Source organism: Pyrgilauda ruficollis, unplaced genomic scaffold (assembly GCF_017590135.1).
Source record: "Pyrgilauda ruficollis isolate IOZ18807 unplaced genomic scaffold, ASM1759013v1 scaffold75, whole genome shotgun sequence".
In the NCBI taxonomy this organism is placed as follows: Eukaryota; Metazoa; Chordata; class Aves; order Passeriformes; family Passeridae; genus Pyrgilauda; species Pyrgilauda ruficollis.
This window is the reverse complement of record NW_024529377.1, coordinates 787,420-803,308: the sequence shown is the minus strand read 5'-3', so window position 1 is coordinate 803,308 and position 15,889 is coordinate 787,420. Positions and strand designations below refer to the sequence as shown.

The window sequence follows — 15,889 nt, the reverse complement described above, 5'->3', positions numbered from 1 at the left end:
TCTGAATTACTGCTTCTTTTTTTCCTTTGGTCTGACCATCCTTTGGTCAGTTAAATGGTTAGCAAGACTATTCAATTTACCTCTGAAGAGCCCAGGCCTGGACTCAAAAACAGCACTAGGACATAATCTGCCTTGTTCTTCTGTCTTTTTGGTCAACCCATTGTTTATTTTCTGTAACATTATGCTCATGATGTCTAGCCACTAACCTGCCTAAATGCAAACATGCTGGCTGGGGCTGATTAGGTATCAAATGCCACTGTCCAACTTCAGGGGAAAAAAAGACCCTAGAGATTTACTGGAATATCTTCTCTTACTGGAGCTTCTTCATAGTCCAGTAATTTCACTTGGTAAAGATGAGAATTGATGTCATTAGATTCATATTGCAAGAAAATAGTCTTTCAATCTGACTATTCTTCATGGTAGAGAACTGCAGTATGTGGTACATATGTTAATTTACAAATTTTGTTTCTGCAGATACTTGTCCTTCAGTTATTTGTGTATATATATTTTCTTCATGCAAATTCAATTGTATACTGGCCCATTATTATGATGTGGTTTACCACAGAAAACCAAAGGAAATGAAGCCTTGTGAATAAAAGAGATTGAACCCAGAAAGATTCGAAATATACCCAAAAAACATGATTAAAACCAAAGGAGGTTAGATGTTGGTACCAAAAAATTGATGTATTTTATGTAATAGTTAAAGAGGCAAAGGGAAAGGAAGAGGAAAGAAAGAAAGAAATGGAAAAAGAGGTATGCATGGGGAGTAGGGTGACAGGGGCAGCGTGACAGGGGTTAGTTGGAAGTGTGCCACCATCCAAGGTCCCAAAGACGGATTGTTGCTCCCCTCCATCAGATCTTCTCGCTGGTGAGGGTCTCCGTCGCCACCACCATGCGCTGAAGAGTTCAGAATTCCGTGGGTTTATCCACACTTGGCGCAGGTGGGAACGCCCAGGTGCAGGGGCCAGTTTGACACTGTCCCTTGCAACACTGAGGGTCTGCTCAGTGTTGTAAGATTAAACATTCATTTTAGTGAGTTGTGATGTTATTGCCCACACATTTTATATATTCATGGTGGCAGTTAGGGACATGGTTGAGTTGTGGAGTTGGTAGTGCTGGGTTAACAGTGTGACTTGATGATCATAAATGTCTTTTTCAAAACCTAAACAATTCTGATTCATTGCTGAAATACCAGAAACTGTTTGAAAATGTGTGTAAAAGTTTATCTATGGTTCTGACTCAGCCTGGTGTCAGGATTTTTATACTAGTTAATTGATCCTTAATCTTTTCTTGAAATTGTTAATAAACTGATCAGTATGATCAACTGTTTCCCCTGTGCTTTCAGTTTGCTCTGAACTTTGCATAACTTGATGAAGGAAAAAGCACCTGAGCCTTTAACTTTTTTGCCTTGTTTACAGTAAATTGGTTTTTATTATTATTTTGTTATAATACTGTGTTATAAATGACAATATTATATTGGCTTTTGCATTTAAGTATTAGTTTTTGCATGTTGTTGTTATTTGAAATGGTACAATATATTCTTACTTTTAAGTGCTTTTGGCATAGTATAATCTCTCAGTTTATGTAGGCACCGTATAGCTTCTTTAAATAGTAGTGTAATATATATATACATAAAATTTCTTAGACCGTAGCCTAATAGAGACTGTGGGATCTTGAAGTGCTTTTTCATGTAACTAACTCAGCAAATGGTGTAAAATAATTAAGTAATTTCCCACATTCAGGGACTGTCTTATCTGAAAGACAAGGTAATAGAGGCAAAAAAGCAGAGCACTGAGAAAAGAAGAATTTATTAACCCTCCTTATCAGGGAATAAAACCACAAGAAGAAATAAAATATATTGATCTAATCAACAGGATGGCATGCAGACAAGTCAAAGGTCAAAAACTGAGCAGGAAAATCCCTGAAACATAAAAAATCACAAGAATGTTTGAATAATGAATTAAACTAATGTATGTCATGTAACAGTATATAGAGAATATTGTTTTACACTAACTGGTGTGTTTTCTGGCCCATCACCAAAAACACCCCAGCTCTGGATAGTTGTACTTTTTTTTTATCCCATATTAAATTTTTAAAAATTCTCAAGTGTGAACTTTGTTTTTCACATACTGCAAGTTTTAATGCTGTGAAGGAAGGCAGAAAAATCTCATCTCTGTGGCAGTTTGAAAAAGGTTATATTCCTGTTGCTCAAAATGCATTGTGCAAAATGCATTAATCTGAAATATCTATTAAGTTAAATAAAGCTGAATGTATACTACATGTCATGCTAAGGTTTTTTTAGGTGTTGCCTTTGACATCAGCTGTTGACATCAACTGTTGGATAGAAAAAGAGCTGTTTTTTCAGCAACTAGATTTAATTCTTTTTGCAGCAATTTTAACTCCAAAGCTTTCTTAGTTCTGACTGTATTTTGAATGGCTTTCTCTAGCGTATTTTCTTAAGTGGTGTTATATGCTATTTCTCATTACAGACGCCTCCACCTCAATAAGAAAGCCACGGACAAACAGCCATATAGCAAGCTTCCTGGTGTTTCACTTCTAAAGCCGTTAAAAGGCGTGGATCCTAACCTGATCAACAACCTAGAAACCTTCTTTGAGCTGGATTATCCTAAAGTATGTATATTATTTAGTGTAGGTTTTTTTCCTCCTCTGTCTCAAAAAGTCACATGACAAGCTTGGATGGAAGCTGCTTGATTGTTTTGGAAGAATTGTTCTTCCATCTGTAGAAAAGGTATCATTACATATTTTACATGTTGCAAGCAAAACTTACTCCTTTTTAAAAAGCTGTTCATTGAGGAGCATGCCCAATGCTGGGAGTGTAGAGTATGTTAGGGGTGAAACATACTCTACACTCCACTAAGATTAATCAATACTCGTGTATTGTGGTGTTTATAGACTTAAGTGTTTCATACTGCTGCAAGAACTTGAGAGGCAAGAAATTCTTCTCAGTTGACTACTTCTCTGTAAGAGATCCTCAAATAGAGAATACTTTAACTGATAGCTTGAAACTTTTTGGTGGTTCTTACTGATGGCTCATCTAGTGAAGAGTTGCTCAGTGATGACATAGTGTACCTCACCAGTTGTTGGTAGGTAGGGTAGTCTCTAAGCTATGTGTTAGTGTTGGGGAGCAAATAGTTCATAAAAGCTTACATTTGCTGTTGAGCACTGTTTGCATGTGTAATACAAGCAAAAACAATGTAATTGATAAGTGTGTCAGATGCTCTCCTTGCTCTAAAGAGCTTAAAAGAAGCCTGCATATGTTTGTTGTATCATTCAATATTTGAAGTATGCTCCTGTGGATGGGAAGAAGTACATTTTTTACTGAATTTATGTCTGCTGAATTCTGAAATTTGAAGTTTAGCTTTAATATGAAAACTCCTCTTTTCTCAATTCTTCTCAAAACTGCATCTGATGCTGCTTCTCCAATTGTAAAAGGTCAGAGGTTTGTGTGAGCTGTACAGTAAGTTTTGTTTGTGTATTCTAAGAGCCTTAAACTGACACCTCAGTAGGCAGGGTAAAACAAATAAAAGTCCCTAATACTTGGAACTAATCAGAAATTGGAAACTTTTTCTGTAATGAAGCTTTGAGCCTTTTGAAAAGCTTCAGACATGCACGTATGAATTCTTTCAGCTCAAAAAAGTGCAATAAAGTTGGCCAAGCAGATTTTAAAGCATACTTGAGGCAAGCTGCATATGCCAATAGTGCAAACAGTGCAAAGAATCTTCAGCAATATCATAAGCTATTATATGACCTCTCATGACATCCAAACATTATGCAGCTGAAACATTTGGCTGCAAATAAAACTTTTTAATGATGAAAAAAACTAGTTATGTTGGATCTTCCTTTACAAGAAAAAACTTTTATAGTTACTGTCCAGAATCACTGGAAGAGATCAACCACAAAAATTAGAGTAACAATATTGCCTGGTATTCAAAGTTCAGCTGTGCAGTGAAAAATTATTATGAAAGATTAATCTGAAACTTTTTTCAGTGAAGGTGGATTCAACCTGCAGTGATAATGATTCTCTTCTGTGATAGTCCATGTGTGAAATACTCTTGTCTTGAATGGAATCCAGTTATGCTGTCTCAAAACTGCAGGACTTAGACATAATATTTTTATTAGTGAAGAGTTCTCACCTACAGTGCATATTGTAATTCTGCAAAAGTTTCTCTATTATGTTAAATACAAATGAACCTGATGGCAATGTTTGTGTCAATAAGCATTTTTTTTACTTTGGTACTGCATACAAAGGCCATTTATTTTGAATTTTTCTGTTCTCAAATATTGGAGTCTGAAATATCTGGTTAACTTCTCGTTGAATTTCTTGGAGAATATGGATATAGAAGTATCATTGCTGCTGTGGATTGAAGATTGATTATATAATGACTTGGAAAACCAGTTTTATTTTACAAATTTAATTTAATGTGCAGTAAAAAATATAATTTCTTCAGTTATTTATTTCTATGGCATTCATGCTATCAAGATTCTGTTGTGATGAGAGGACCTGACTGCTTAATGAGACAGCTCTTTTAAAATCCATTCTCCCATGCTGTAAGATGGTAGAAGTCAAACCCTGCATGCTCCTTAGCCAAATTGACTTTAAGTTTGCATTCTGAGAGGTAAAGATATTTGCCTGATAGATTGTAGTGCTAGAACAAATTTTAACTGTCATTTAAATGTTCATAAATTTCATCAATATTCTGAATGGAGTTAGAGTAGATCAGGCTTTTGTGTAAAAAAGTACCATTCATTAATTTGAAGTATATATGTTTAGCTTAATGTCTTCTATTGTATGTGATACCACCTACTTAACAAAAAACATCAAAAATTTTCATTATAGAGCCAATATGAAGCTTTCAAAATTCAGATAGTTTTTGCATAAGTAGTTTAGTGAAAATAAAGTTTAGTGAAATGATAAAGTAGTATAAGGGAGAATAAGAATTGTTTTGATTGCTAGTTGGGATTCTTTTTTACAGCAACTACTGCAAATGTCCAAGAAAATTGGTTCTTCTTGTGACTGAATTTTTCAGTCTTGGACTGTAAAAATGGCTTCCGGGTATCTCGATCAGAAATTTGCATTTTTTGTATTTTAGTCTTTGTATTGGAGCTTTAATATCTCTAATTTTAACAAGGTAAAAAAAAGTTATATCAAGTAAGAAGTATTTACCTCATTGCAAAAGCAGAAGTACCTTTATCAAAGCTGCCTCAATGTTGAGTCATTTATTTCTTTGCCCAGTATCACTAGCTTGTATAAATATGTAGCAGCAGTTTTCCCTTACCACTTGTTTTTTCAACCATTACTCTGTTAATAAAAAATACAGATATGTTACATATACTTATTCCCGAGCTTTGTTGTACAACTAAGTATACATATGTACATGTACTGTTCTCTGTGGGGTGTCTTCCAACTCTGTTCTGCATATGTGTCTATAAAGTGAAGGAATGGAAGATGTAGTTCAGAGGGATGCAGTCACAGTGTATCATAACCTCATTCTTTAATATTTCAGGTGCTGTCATTTCATTGAATATAATAGTGGATTTAAGATTTGTATGTGAGCAATAATGGAAATGAAAACAAAAATTTTACCTTGTACACCAGAACATCTTATTTCGTGAATAATAGAAACCCTCCAATAACAGCAGAAGTAATGCTCATCAGTAAAAGAGTTCATTGAGACACAGCCTTAGTTGTTTTTTCACAAGTACTTGGCTGTGCATTAAAAAACTAGACTCATTTAGCTGTAAAACAAACCCTTTGTTTTTAATTCTATAACAGCACTCTTTATTTTTTCAGCTTACTACACTCTTAAGCTTTATTTCATAGACCGTACGGATATTAGCTGTATGTGTGTAAATATATATGTGAGTGTATACATTTTTGTTTTTACCAGTATGAAGTACTACTCTGTGTGCAAGATCATGATGATCCAGCTATTGATGTGTGCAAAAAGCTCCTTGGCAAATACCCAAATGTTGATGCTAGACTGTTTATAGGTAAGCAGTGCAACTTGAAGGTGGGATTCTGACTTGTAAAATGATAGGTCTTCAAATCCGTATGGAATACTCTACATGGAGTTGAAGACTCCATATGTATATGGACTTAAATAAATAGTTGTCTTGTTCAGCCCATGTTGCTTCTGTGGCTTAATCACCAGTTTGTGGTAAAAAGTAAGTTTGTCTGTGACATCAGTCCAAAAAAACTTTAGGAGGAATGGCTTGGGTAACCCCCTGCAATTTTTCCTCCTAATTCTAAAACAACAGTTTAAATCCTGTCTTTGCACTGAACTAAATGTGCAGAAAGTGTCTCAGAGGTGTGGCTGTATTTGAGCTTGAGGTTTTGCAGCAATCCTTTTTAGTCTGCTTAGGCTGTATGGCTCTTTCTTCACTTTATATTTGAATTAACAGAGGAAAGGGGTATTAGAACAAGATAGTAAAATGTAATTGGTTTTTTTTTCCTCTGATATAAAAAAAACAAAAAACCTTTACCATGTCTGTCAGCTGGATATAAAGGAGTGTGTCTCACTTTATTCTGCTCCTTTTTAGTTTTTCTGCTGAAATTACTGTACAATCTTCATAACCATAGTCTCAAAGAATAAGAGATGAATAATGTTTACCTTACAAGAATGTAGTAATAAGCTTTATAGTTCTACTGCTTCTTTAATTACATTAATCTTGCTACCCTGCCATTTTAAGGAAGCATTTGAATATTTTTTCCTTTTATTTTTCCAATTATAAAATATGGAAGTGAAGGTATACTCAAAATATAGATATTTTGTATAAAAGTGGACTTTAAGAATTGGTGGGTAAATGTTGACTCTTCTTCAGTTCATATATTTAAATATTTTGGATATTGAATCTGAATTCCAAAAACTCCCCATACATTGATTTTGTATGATGTTTGTATTTTTTAGGTGGCAAGAAGGTTGGCATCAACCCCAAGATTAATAACTTAATGCCTGGCTATGAAGTTGCCAAATATGATCTCATATGGATTTGTGATAGTGGAATCAGAGGTAGGTGCGTATGTGCTAACTGTTGAACTGTGCTTAATCACCATAAGCAAGCAGATTTTGGAGACTATTTTAACTGAGACTATAAGCAGAAATTAAAGTTAAAAGTCTGAAAATAAATGTTTTTGTGAAATAAAAATTAGCCTCTAATTAGAGGAGAAAATACCTTTAAAATACTGTTCAGACTGTTTCCATTTTATTTGTTGTTGATCATAATAATTGTTACTCACTAATTTTATTTTTCTGAAACCATTTTTATAAGATAGGACATATCAAAGCATATTAACTCTTGATACTGGTAGTAAAATGAGAATTAGTGTCTCGCTGCTGTAGTCTGCTAATGACATAGTTGCTCCATCAAGTGTCATTTTTTCATTTGTCACTTAGTAACACCAGACACACTGACAGATATGGCCAATCAAATGACTGAAAAAGTGGGCTTGGTCCATGGGCTTCCCTATGTTGCAGACAGACAGGGGTTTGCTGCTACCCTTGAACAGGTGAGTGCAGTGTTCTTTTTTTGCTTACAAGACCTTGCTAAGTGAAAGCTGTATTGTGAGTGAGGAAATGGTTATTTTTAGCTGTAGTCACACTTCCAGCTCAGGGTAACTAGAACAGCTTCTAAGTGCTCCAAAATTCCTCTGTGATGTTCTGTCTGATGTTGGTTCAATGTTTAAATTTACAATATGAGCAGTAAAGATTACAAGATACATGTTTTATATATTTTTAATATTTAAAATTATTACATTTTATAAAATATAAAATATTATTTTTTATTCAAAATAAAAGTTTTATATTTAAAATTATAAAAAACTGAAAAATTGAACTGATGAATGCTTTCTAGTGCCTAGTCAGAAACGACTACTTAATTCTGTTTGGTATCTGAAAAAGCACACAAAAATGGCCAGGACAAGTCTAAGCTAAGTCTAGCTCATGCAGTATCTTACTTCCAGCAGGATTTACAAGCAGAGCCTTTATGGAAAGTAGAATAAAAGCAAGGCTTATATCCTATTTTCCTGTAATACTGCCTCAGTGTTCCGTAATTTTCTTCAGCTGAGAGACTACCTGAGCAGGAGCCAGACTCATATGTTTACTAACCCTTAATATAATAGTATTTTAGTAAGAACAGATTTTTTAAAGGAACTGTTCATTTTTTGTGTTTTGAGTCCATATAAATTTTTAACACCTGTAATTTTCTATAGCAGGAAGTTGCATAGATCTGTTTGTTACAGGATCTGTGGCTGGTTTACTCTGACTCTTGTTCTGTAGTGCTAATTCGTATCTCATAATAATTGTATTATGAAAGAGAAAGTGATTCCTATCCACCATCTTCATATTACTCATTCTGTCCTATTCTCCCCTCTCCTCTTTCTCATTAAGTTCTCTTTGGTAGAATGAAGATGTTGAGTTTGATTTTTTGTTCCTTGTGTCTCGAGGTATATAATCTAATCAATTTTTATTTGGAGCTGGCATGTTTAAGGCATTTTGGCCCCAAGGCTAACTGATAGGAATGAAAGACAGACATGTGAGAGATGAAAGTGTGGTGAAATTCAGTTCTCCATCATTGCTCTAAAGGAGAGATGCTTTTGTGCTGATTTTTTTTCTTCCTTTTTTATCCCTTTTTTTTTTTTAATGATACAAAGTCTGATTTTTATCTTGCAAGAGAAAAGCAGAGACCTATAACACAAATTTCCTAGTACTGCTATTTGTTAAAGCAAGAATTACAATTCCTGCTCCTGTATTCCTGGAAGAGCTTTTTGCTTGCTGATCCAGTACACTGCAAGACGAGCACACCTTTTCTTGAGTGAGCTACTGTACAAGTGTGAAGACAGTCTACACTAAATAATGAGAGGCATTAGCACTCATTCCCTCTGTTTTGTAGGTTATTCCTAGTCTTCAGGTAGTAAATCTGGTAAAAAGATTTTCTCACAACCTGAGTTTTTTCTTCTTTGGTTTTGATTGCAAGCGTGCCAAGTAAACAAATTTCCCATGGTTCTGTAGAATCATATAGTAATGAACATATATTCAGGAATGTGGTTAATTTTCACAGGAGAAAGGCAAGAACATGTCTGTTAGTTATCACTAGATAATACATTAATCTTAGTGATTAGTTGGTTACTTAATGGATTTTTAATACATATATTCCCTAAGAAGAACCTCAGTAAATTAGAAATTAAATACAAAATTAAGTGCAGTAGTTCAATATGTGGATTTAAAACCTGCTTATAAATTTGCAAAAATACGGCCAATATCACCAATAGATTTCTCAGATCTGCGGATACTCTAGGTTTTTTTAAATGGTACTACAGGTCTTTCCAAATACACCATCATAATTGGCCACACCTAGTGTTTTTTACCCTCCATATATTTCCAGAAGAAAAAGTTTTCAGTGTAGTACTTACATACAGAGTTTTAAATGCCTTCTGTTCTTTTGATAGGTCTATTTTGGAACTTCACATCCAAGGTCATATATTTCAGCCAACTTAACTGGCTTTAAGTGTGTAACAGGAATGTCATGCTTGATGAGGAAGGATGTCTTGGACCAAGCTGGAGGACTGATAGCTTTTGCTCAGTATATTGCTGAAGATTACTTTATGGCCAAAGCTATAGCTGACAGGTAAGATGACTCTGAAGTAAGCTTATTGCTTTAGGTGTAGTTTGAATCTTTCTTTTTGTTTGCTTTTTGGTTTTTTTTAAACACGTGGCACATACTGTAAGTATAGGTGTTCATGTCAGCTTCATATATATATAGTAAACATGTTAATGACATGTGCTTTGTCCTATCAGTATAAGTATTTTAGAAATAATTAAGCCATATAATTGTCAATCCCTTTAGAGAAAAGTTTCAGAACTTTAAGTTCTGAGTTTAAGTTCTTGGTTTAAGTTTGTTTTTTTCCAAAGAAGAGTCTTGTTGAAATATAGGGGGTTATTTTTGCCTATACCCATTGTAATAATAGGGCACATATGCCAAAGAAGCTTCTCAAGCTTAATAAAATCTTGTGTTTGTTATCTGGTTGGTTTTTGCATCTCTTATTTACACATTTTTATTATAACAAATTCGTTTTTCAGGGGCTGGAAATTTGCAATGGCCACACAAGTTGCAATGCAAAACTCTGGTTCATATTCTATTTCTCAGTTTCAGTCCAGAATGATCAGGTAAGATTTTGATCTTTACTTCCTCTCCCACCCATCCCTGCCCCCTTTTTCTGATGGGGACAACCTGATAATGAGAGGGAATAAATTTTCCAAGCTAATTTGATCTAATGCCCAGTGTGCTAAAGTTCAGTGCACAGCTTAATGCATGCTTCTTCGTTAGTGCTGGGAGAGAGGCGCTGACTTTCCTCAGAAAGGAAACTTGACTGTTACAAGTTTTAAAAAAAATTAACACACCTCTGTCCTTAGTACCTTTTAAATGCTATCCATAGCATCTTTGAAAGGGAGGTTTTTTGCAGTATTTTATTTGCAGGTGTTAATTAAATGAGATTAGCCTTTTAGAAAGTACCATGATGGCTCATTTGGTGAGGCAGGGGAGGAGGAGGTAATGAGTAATGCAAAGTCAAAACTGATTTGTTTTTCTTTTCTAGGTGGGCCAAACTACGAATTAATATGTTGCCTGCCACAATAATTTGTGAGCCAATCTCCGAGTGCTTTGTTGCCAGTCTAGTTATTGGATGGGCAGCTCATCATGTGTTTAGATGGGATATAATGGTATTTTTCATGTGTCACTGCTTGGCATGGTTTATATTTGACTACATTCAACTAAAAGGTGTTCAGGTATGTAAATTTTCCAGGAGGTTACTAAAATTACTTACTGCCATTGATTTCAGCAAAAAGCTAAGCTTAATTACAACCATAAATAATTCTGTTGACTTGCAGGAAATAACAGATCCAATCCTTTTCCTTCTCAGTCTTCCAGCTTCAGTTACAGTATCATGTAAAGGAAGAAGTAGTTTTGGTTGCAATTTTGTATTCTACAAAATTCTGCACTTGCCCCTGATTACGTTCTGAAAGTTTGTCCATCCCCTTAACTAATATTCATGTTCCAAATCTGCTCTACATGGGCATATGCAGAAATTTTAAGCTCTTTTGACAGTACAAGAGCAGAAGCTTTGTGGGATTTCATTTGGGAGGGGGTATTATTTTATTTTATTTTAGTTATCACTTTGTCTTATATTTGTTGAGCTGTATGTGTACTAATACATACATTCTTCACCTCATTTTGTTAATAATGGGCAAGGAGAACAACTGTAACTTACTTCCAAGGCCTCATAAAACTTTTAACATAGAAAAGTGTCACAAATGTGGACAGCATTTGTTCTTCTAATGCTGTTGAAAATATTTAATATGGGTGATTGTATCTTGAACAAGAAAACATTCTCGGGTTTTAATGAAGGATGCTATTGATACATAAATCTGCCTAGTAAGCTTTATAAAACATTTTTAAAAGGTTTTAAGTTACTTTAAAATTCCTCTTGAATTATTAGTATGATAATAATAATAGTAATACCTTGCTTTTTATTATTTCTAGGGTGGTGCTCTGTGTTTTTCAAAACTCGATTATGCAGTAGCTTGGTTCATCAGAGAATCCATGACAATTTATATTTTCCTATCTGCTTTGTGGGACCCCACTATTAGCTGGAGGACAGGGCGCTACAGATTACGTTGTGGAGGCACTGCAGAAGAAATTATTGACGTATAGCCACACATTTGTAGCTGTGAATGTCAAAAAGTGAAGGGGGAAAGAAAAGTATTATAAGTTGTTTATATACTTCCAAGAAAATCTACCTTCAGTAGTTTTATTACTTGTATGTTTAGTATCTGTTCTTCAATTTATTTTTGCATGGCACTTGCATCTGTGAAAATACATCTGTAGTCTTGGCCAAATGGTACCTTCCTTCTATATACAAATAAAAATAGGGAGAATTGGTCCTGTCATCTGCTTTCTATTTAAATGCTCTGCAGTAGACTTTTTTTTTAAAAAATATCCTCTGGGATATGAGCAGCTTCTTACTCCTTGGTGTGCTAGGCTAGCGAATCTAGGGTTCACATAGCTATTTTCCAGCTGGATTGCACAAGGCTGTACCTAGTAAAATCACAGAGGTACAGCTGATTTCTGTTTTATCCCACTAAACTGAGCTAGTAAGGAGACCTTGGGAAAGAAGCTCTGAAATGTTTTATGCCTACCTCTTGCAGTTGCTGCAGAACAATATGAATAGAAAGACTAAACTGCTTTGCAAAAAGAAACTAAAGTAAACCTGTCTTGTGTTTATATGTATATAGGGAATATTTTAATCATTGCAGTAACCAAAAGTGGACTGAGTTTGATAAGAATGAGTTGGAAGGATTTAGTGGTCAGGCATGTATTATGGGCATCTTTTGGCCAAGTCTGATCTGGTTCTGTCTCTTGAACCTCGTTAAGCACTGTGCTGTAACTAGCCAAGGTGATCCCCTCAGTACTTCCATCCTTTTTTAAGGGGTGTTTGTTTTTCCCTGTGAGTGAATGCTTTCATTGGAGGGGGGGGGCGGGTGTTGGGTGTGTGTGTGGGACATAGTAGGGAGCAGAAATACATTTCAGAAACATTTCACACATGAGCTATTTTCTTACACAATGTCTTAAGAATGTAATTTCATGATGCAGGTATTTAATATCTTTGTAAAGTGAACATACATACCTATACTAGTCATAATTAAGTATTCAATTGCAGTAGATATTGTGAATATACTAAAGGGCCGGGTGAGTTTGCTGTTACTGATTAAAACTGTAGTCTTAATTTAGATATCAAACTAAGTTTACTCTTGGCTGTTTGCCTGTTAGTCTAGCCTTTAAATTGGACTTCTGTATTCCAGTGGTATGACTAAAAGGACTAGATTATAATGCATGCCATGGTTTTCCTCTTCTCTGTTCCCTGTAACTTGGTTTTCAACCTCATTGTGAAATTTCCTAATTTGTGGTGAACTGGACTTGTTTTCTTTGAACACTTTTTAATTAAAAAAAAAAGCATAGCAACGCTAGAGAAGACTGTTGCATAAGCCTTTTGTTTTCATAATTGTATTTATGCTGCTTTACTTTTCTTCCTATGGAATAGCATATTGTCACCATGAACATGAACTGCTAATTACAAGGTTATGTCAACAAAGCAGCTTTAAAAGTTGGATGATGATGTGTAGCATATTAGCAATAATGACATGTATTTATAAAAAACGGACTTTTTACCTTACTGAGCCAATTCCTTACCCATCATATGCTACACAAGTGTAGTGTGTAGGTATTTGTTGTAAAACATATTCTGGGCCAAGATGCTTCATCCACCTTAATATCTCTTTTGCCTTATGGTTACATGGAACTTTTTTAATGGGCATTTCTGTTTGAACAAAGGCTTGTGATGCATGCTTCATTCTTTTCATGTGAATCAGGAAGAAGCACTTTTCCTGAGGAAAGATTTACCCTGAAACCTAGTCTAGTTGTGACCCACAAAACCATTTTTTTTTAATATTGTTTTTGACATAGTTGAATTTTACTGACAATGTTTGTATCTTCATTTGTTTCATGAAGTTTGATGCCATTCATTGCACTGCTGAAGTGAAGCTTAGCTTACTACTTAGCTTTATGCTGATTTCTATGCAGGCAATGGAACAGAACCAAAAAAAAAAAAAAAAAGGCTGAACAGACTTCCGTTTAAAAAACTAGGTGGGGATAATTGTTTAACAGGTGCTTTGGTATTAGTAGAGCCATCTTTGGCTGTGAAAAATAAAGCTTCACTTAAGCAAATGGGTTCATTTGGGTATTGTTTGGTTGATGATGAAATGGAAACCAACAGTGTCAAATGTTGTAGACAATGCTGCAACAGAACTTTTAAAAGTTATAAACAGCTTATGTAAAAGTTATGTTGATTTACAGCTGTGTAGAACACACCTTGTTTATTTAAAATAATTGTATTGTTTTTTCCTTTATTTAAAAATAAATTTTGAATACAATCTATTTGGAGTACTTTTTTCCTTTCTTCAATGATGCTGTAATGTGACAGATTAAAGTGTTTATGGCAGTTTTGTTAGATAATATTTCTAATTAATCTTCACAGCAGTAAAGGGATGCACATTTTAAGTTTTTTTACAACTACACAATCTCTTTTGGATTTTATATTTGACTGAAATGAACTCAAATGTGCTAAATTGATTTTGAGTTATTCTTAATTTTTTGGAATAGCTTCAGTGTACAAAAATTTTACAAGTGAGCAGCATACTTCCATATCTATTGCAACTATCCTAGATTCAGATTTTAGAGATGATATCTTTTGCCACAAAACATGTTGACATTGAGAAATAATGTTGATCCTTTGCTTTCAGGTACACTAACTTGAAAGCACTCTGAACTTGCTTTGCCATCTAACTTGGCTTTTTTTGTCTCTTCCCTACCATTTATGAAGATCATGTGAAAATCAGTAAGAGACTGTGTTTATGAAAGGGTTGTTGGAATCCTGCATGGATGGCGTAAACGAACACTGCTGGAATCACTTGAAAACTATTTATAGAAACTTAAATGTTTCCAAATGTGTTTTGTGCTCAGTACATTTGCAGCCACACAGCCCAATACTTAAATCCTCCTTCCTCAGTCCTTTTATTACTTTCCTGCCTACTGCTTAAATAATGTTGTCATTTTATATTGTACTTCCAGTTGAAGTCTTTCTCCCTTGAATTCCTTTTGCTGCTCTCCTGTTTCCTGCTGAGTGCTGGCTACCTACATTTCCTCTCAAGTCTGTTTTGACAGCTGGAAAAGCTTGTCTCTAACCACCTGTTTTCAGAAATCACTTCTGAAAGCTGTTTCATTAATCTTAAAAGCTTTCAAGCCTCACACCTAATTTCTGATTATCTAATTTCAGGGTGGGTTTGAGATCCAGCTATTCTTGGATTCAACTGGTTCCCCCACAGCACTAATACTGGTGATTGATAGCTGTTGAGGCTGAGGAAGACTAAAATTTAATATGGCAATAGATGTACTTTTAATAGTGTTTTAATAGTTATACAAGAAGATTTCTGCTTTTATAGTGTCTATGCTTGCATAAATAACACTTAGAAGAGAGAATGGCCGTGTATAGAATGGCAATAATTTCAAATTTAATCCATCTTTTGGGTCTGAGAATGTGTTAGTTTTGAACTAATGATCAGATTACACTGAATGGTTTACTACTTGAATATTAAGAGTGAATGGACAGGTTTACATAAGGTTTTTTCTTATCTCCTAAACTAAAATCTCATAGGCAGTACTTAGTGCTATAATGCAGCTATCTGAGCAGATGAGAATTTCCTGCCACAAAGTCATCTCTGCTTTTATGTTGATTTTGGAGAATATATGAAAGATTCTTCCGTTAGTGTTGTAAAACTGCACTGTAATTGAAATCAGGGTCCTGGGATGTGCTTTTAACAAAAAAAAAAAAATCATAAAAACAAACCAACCCAAAACATAACAGACAAACAAGAAACCCCCACCAAACAAACAAACAAAACCAAACCAAAAACCACCACAGCCAAGGAAACCACCAACCACAGAGCCAAACCCTGCTGACTCTATGCATCCTGTTGATTCTGAGCCTTTAGGGTTGGACTGCTTAAAAGGTTGTTAGCTGTTCTGCACTGTGCAAACCAACTTCAATTGCCAGGTATCACACAACTGAGAAGAAGTGATAATTCTTATGGTTAAGTTCACCACATTCTGCTTTTGTTTATTTGGCAGGTCCCTAAATGTTTCTTTGTAACAATTTCTAAGGCCAGGTGGCTGCGTTTTCAATTTTAAATCCTACCTGTCATCAGCGTCCAGTTCTCCCTACAAATCCAACATTAAGTGTAAGCATACCAACCAGTCTTGT

General features: G+C 34.8%; 1 protein-coding gene across 1 annotated transcript in view; it reads left to right on the top strand.

Annotated features, from left to right (window-relative positions):
- UGCG (UDP-glucose ceramide glucosyltransferase) overlaps nucleotides 1–14,003 on the top strand; it is a 39,096-nt gene extending 25,093 nt beyond the window's left edge. The window contains exons 2-9 of the mRNA XM_041486346.1: nucleotides 2,490–2,631; nucleotides 5,910–6,012; nucleotides 6,930–7,031; nucleotides 7,416–7,528; nucleotides 9,467–9,645; nucleotides 10,098–10,184; nucleotides 10,613–10,802; nucleotides 11,557–14,003. Of these exons, the coding sequence (XP_041342280.1) occupies nucleotides 2,490–2,631; nucleotides 5,910–6,012; nucleotides 6,930–7,031; nucleotides 7,416–7,528; nucleotides 9,467–9,645; nucleotides 10,098–10,184; nucleotides 10,613–10,802; nucleotides 11,557–11,727 (1,087 nt within the window). The 3' untranslated portion in view covers nucleotides 11,728–14,003. The remainder of the gene's footprint in view (nucleotides 1–2,489; nucleotides 2,632–5,909; nucleotides 6,013–6,929; nucleotides 7,032–7,415; nucleotides 7,529–9,466; nucleotides 9,646–10,097; nucleotides 10,185–10,612; nucleotides 10,803–11,556) is intronic.
- The last annotated feature ends 1,886 nt before the right edge of the window (nucleotides 14,004–15,889 follow it).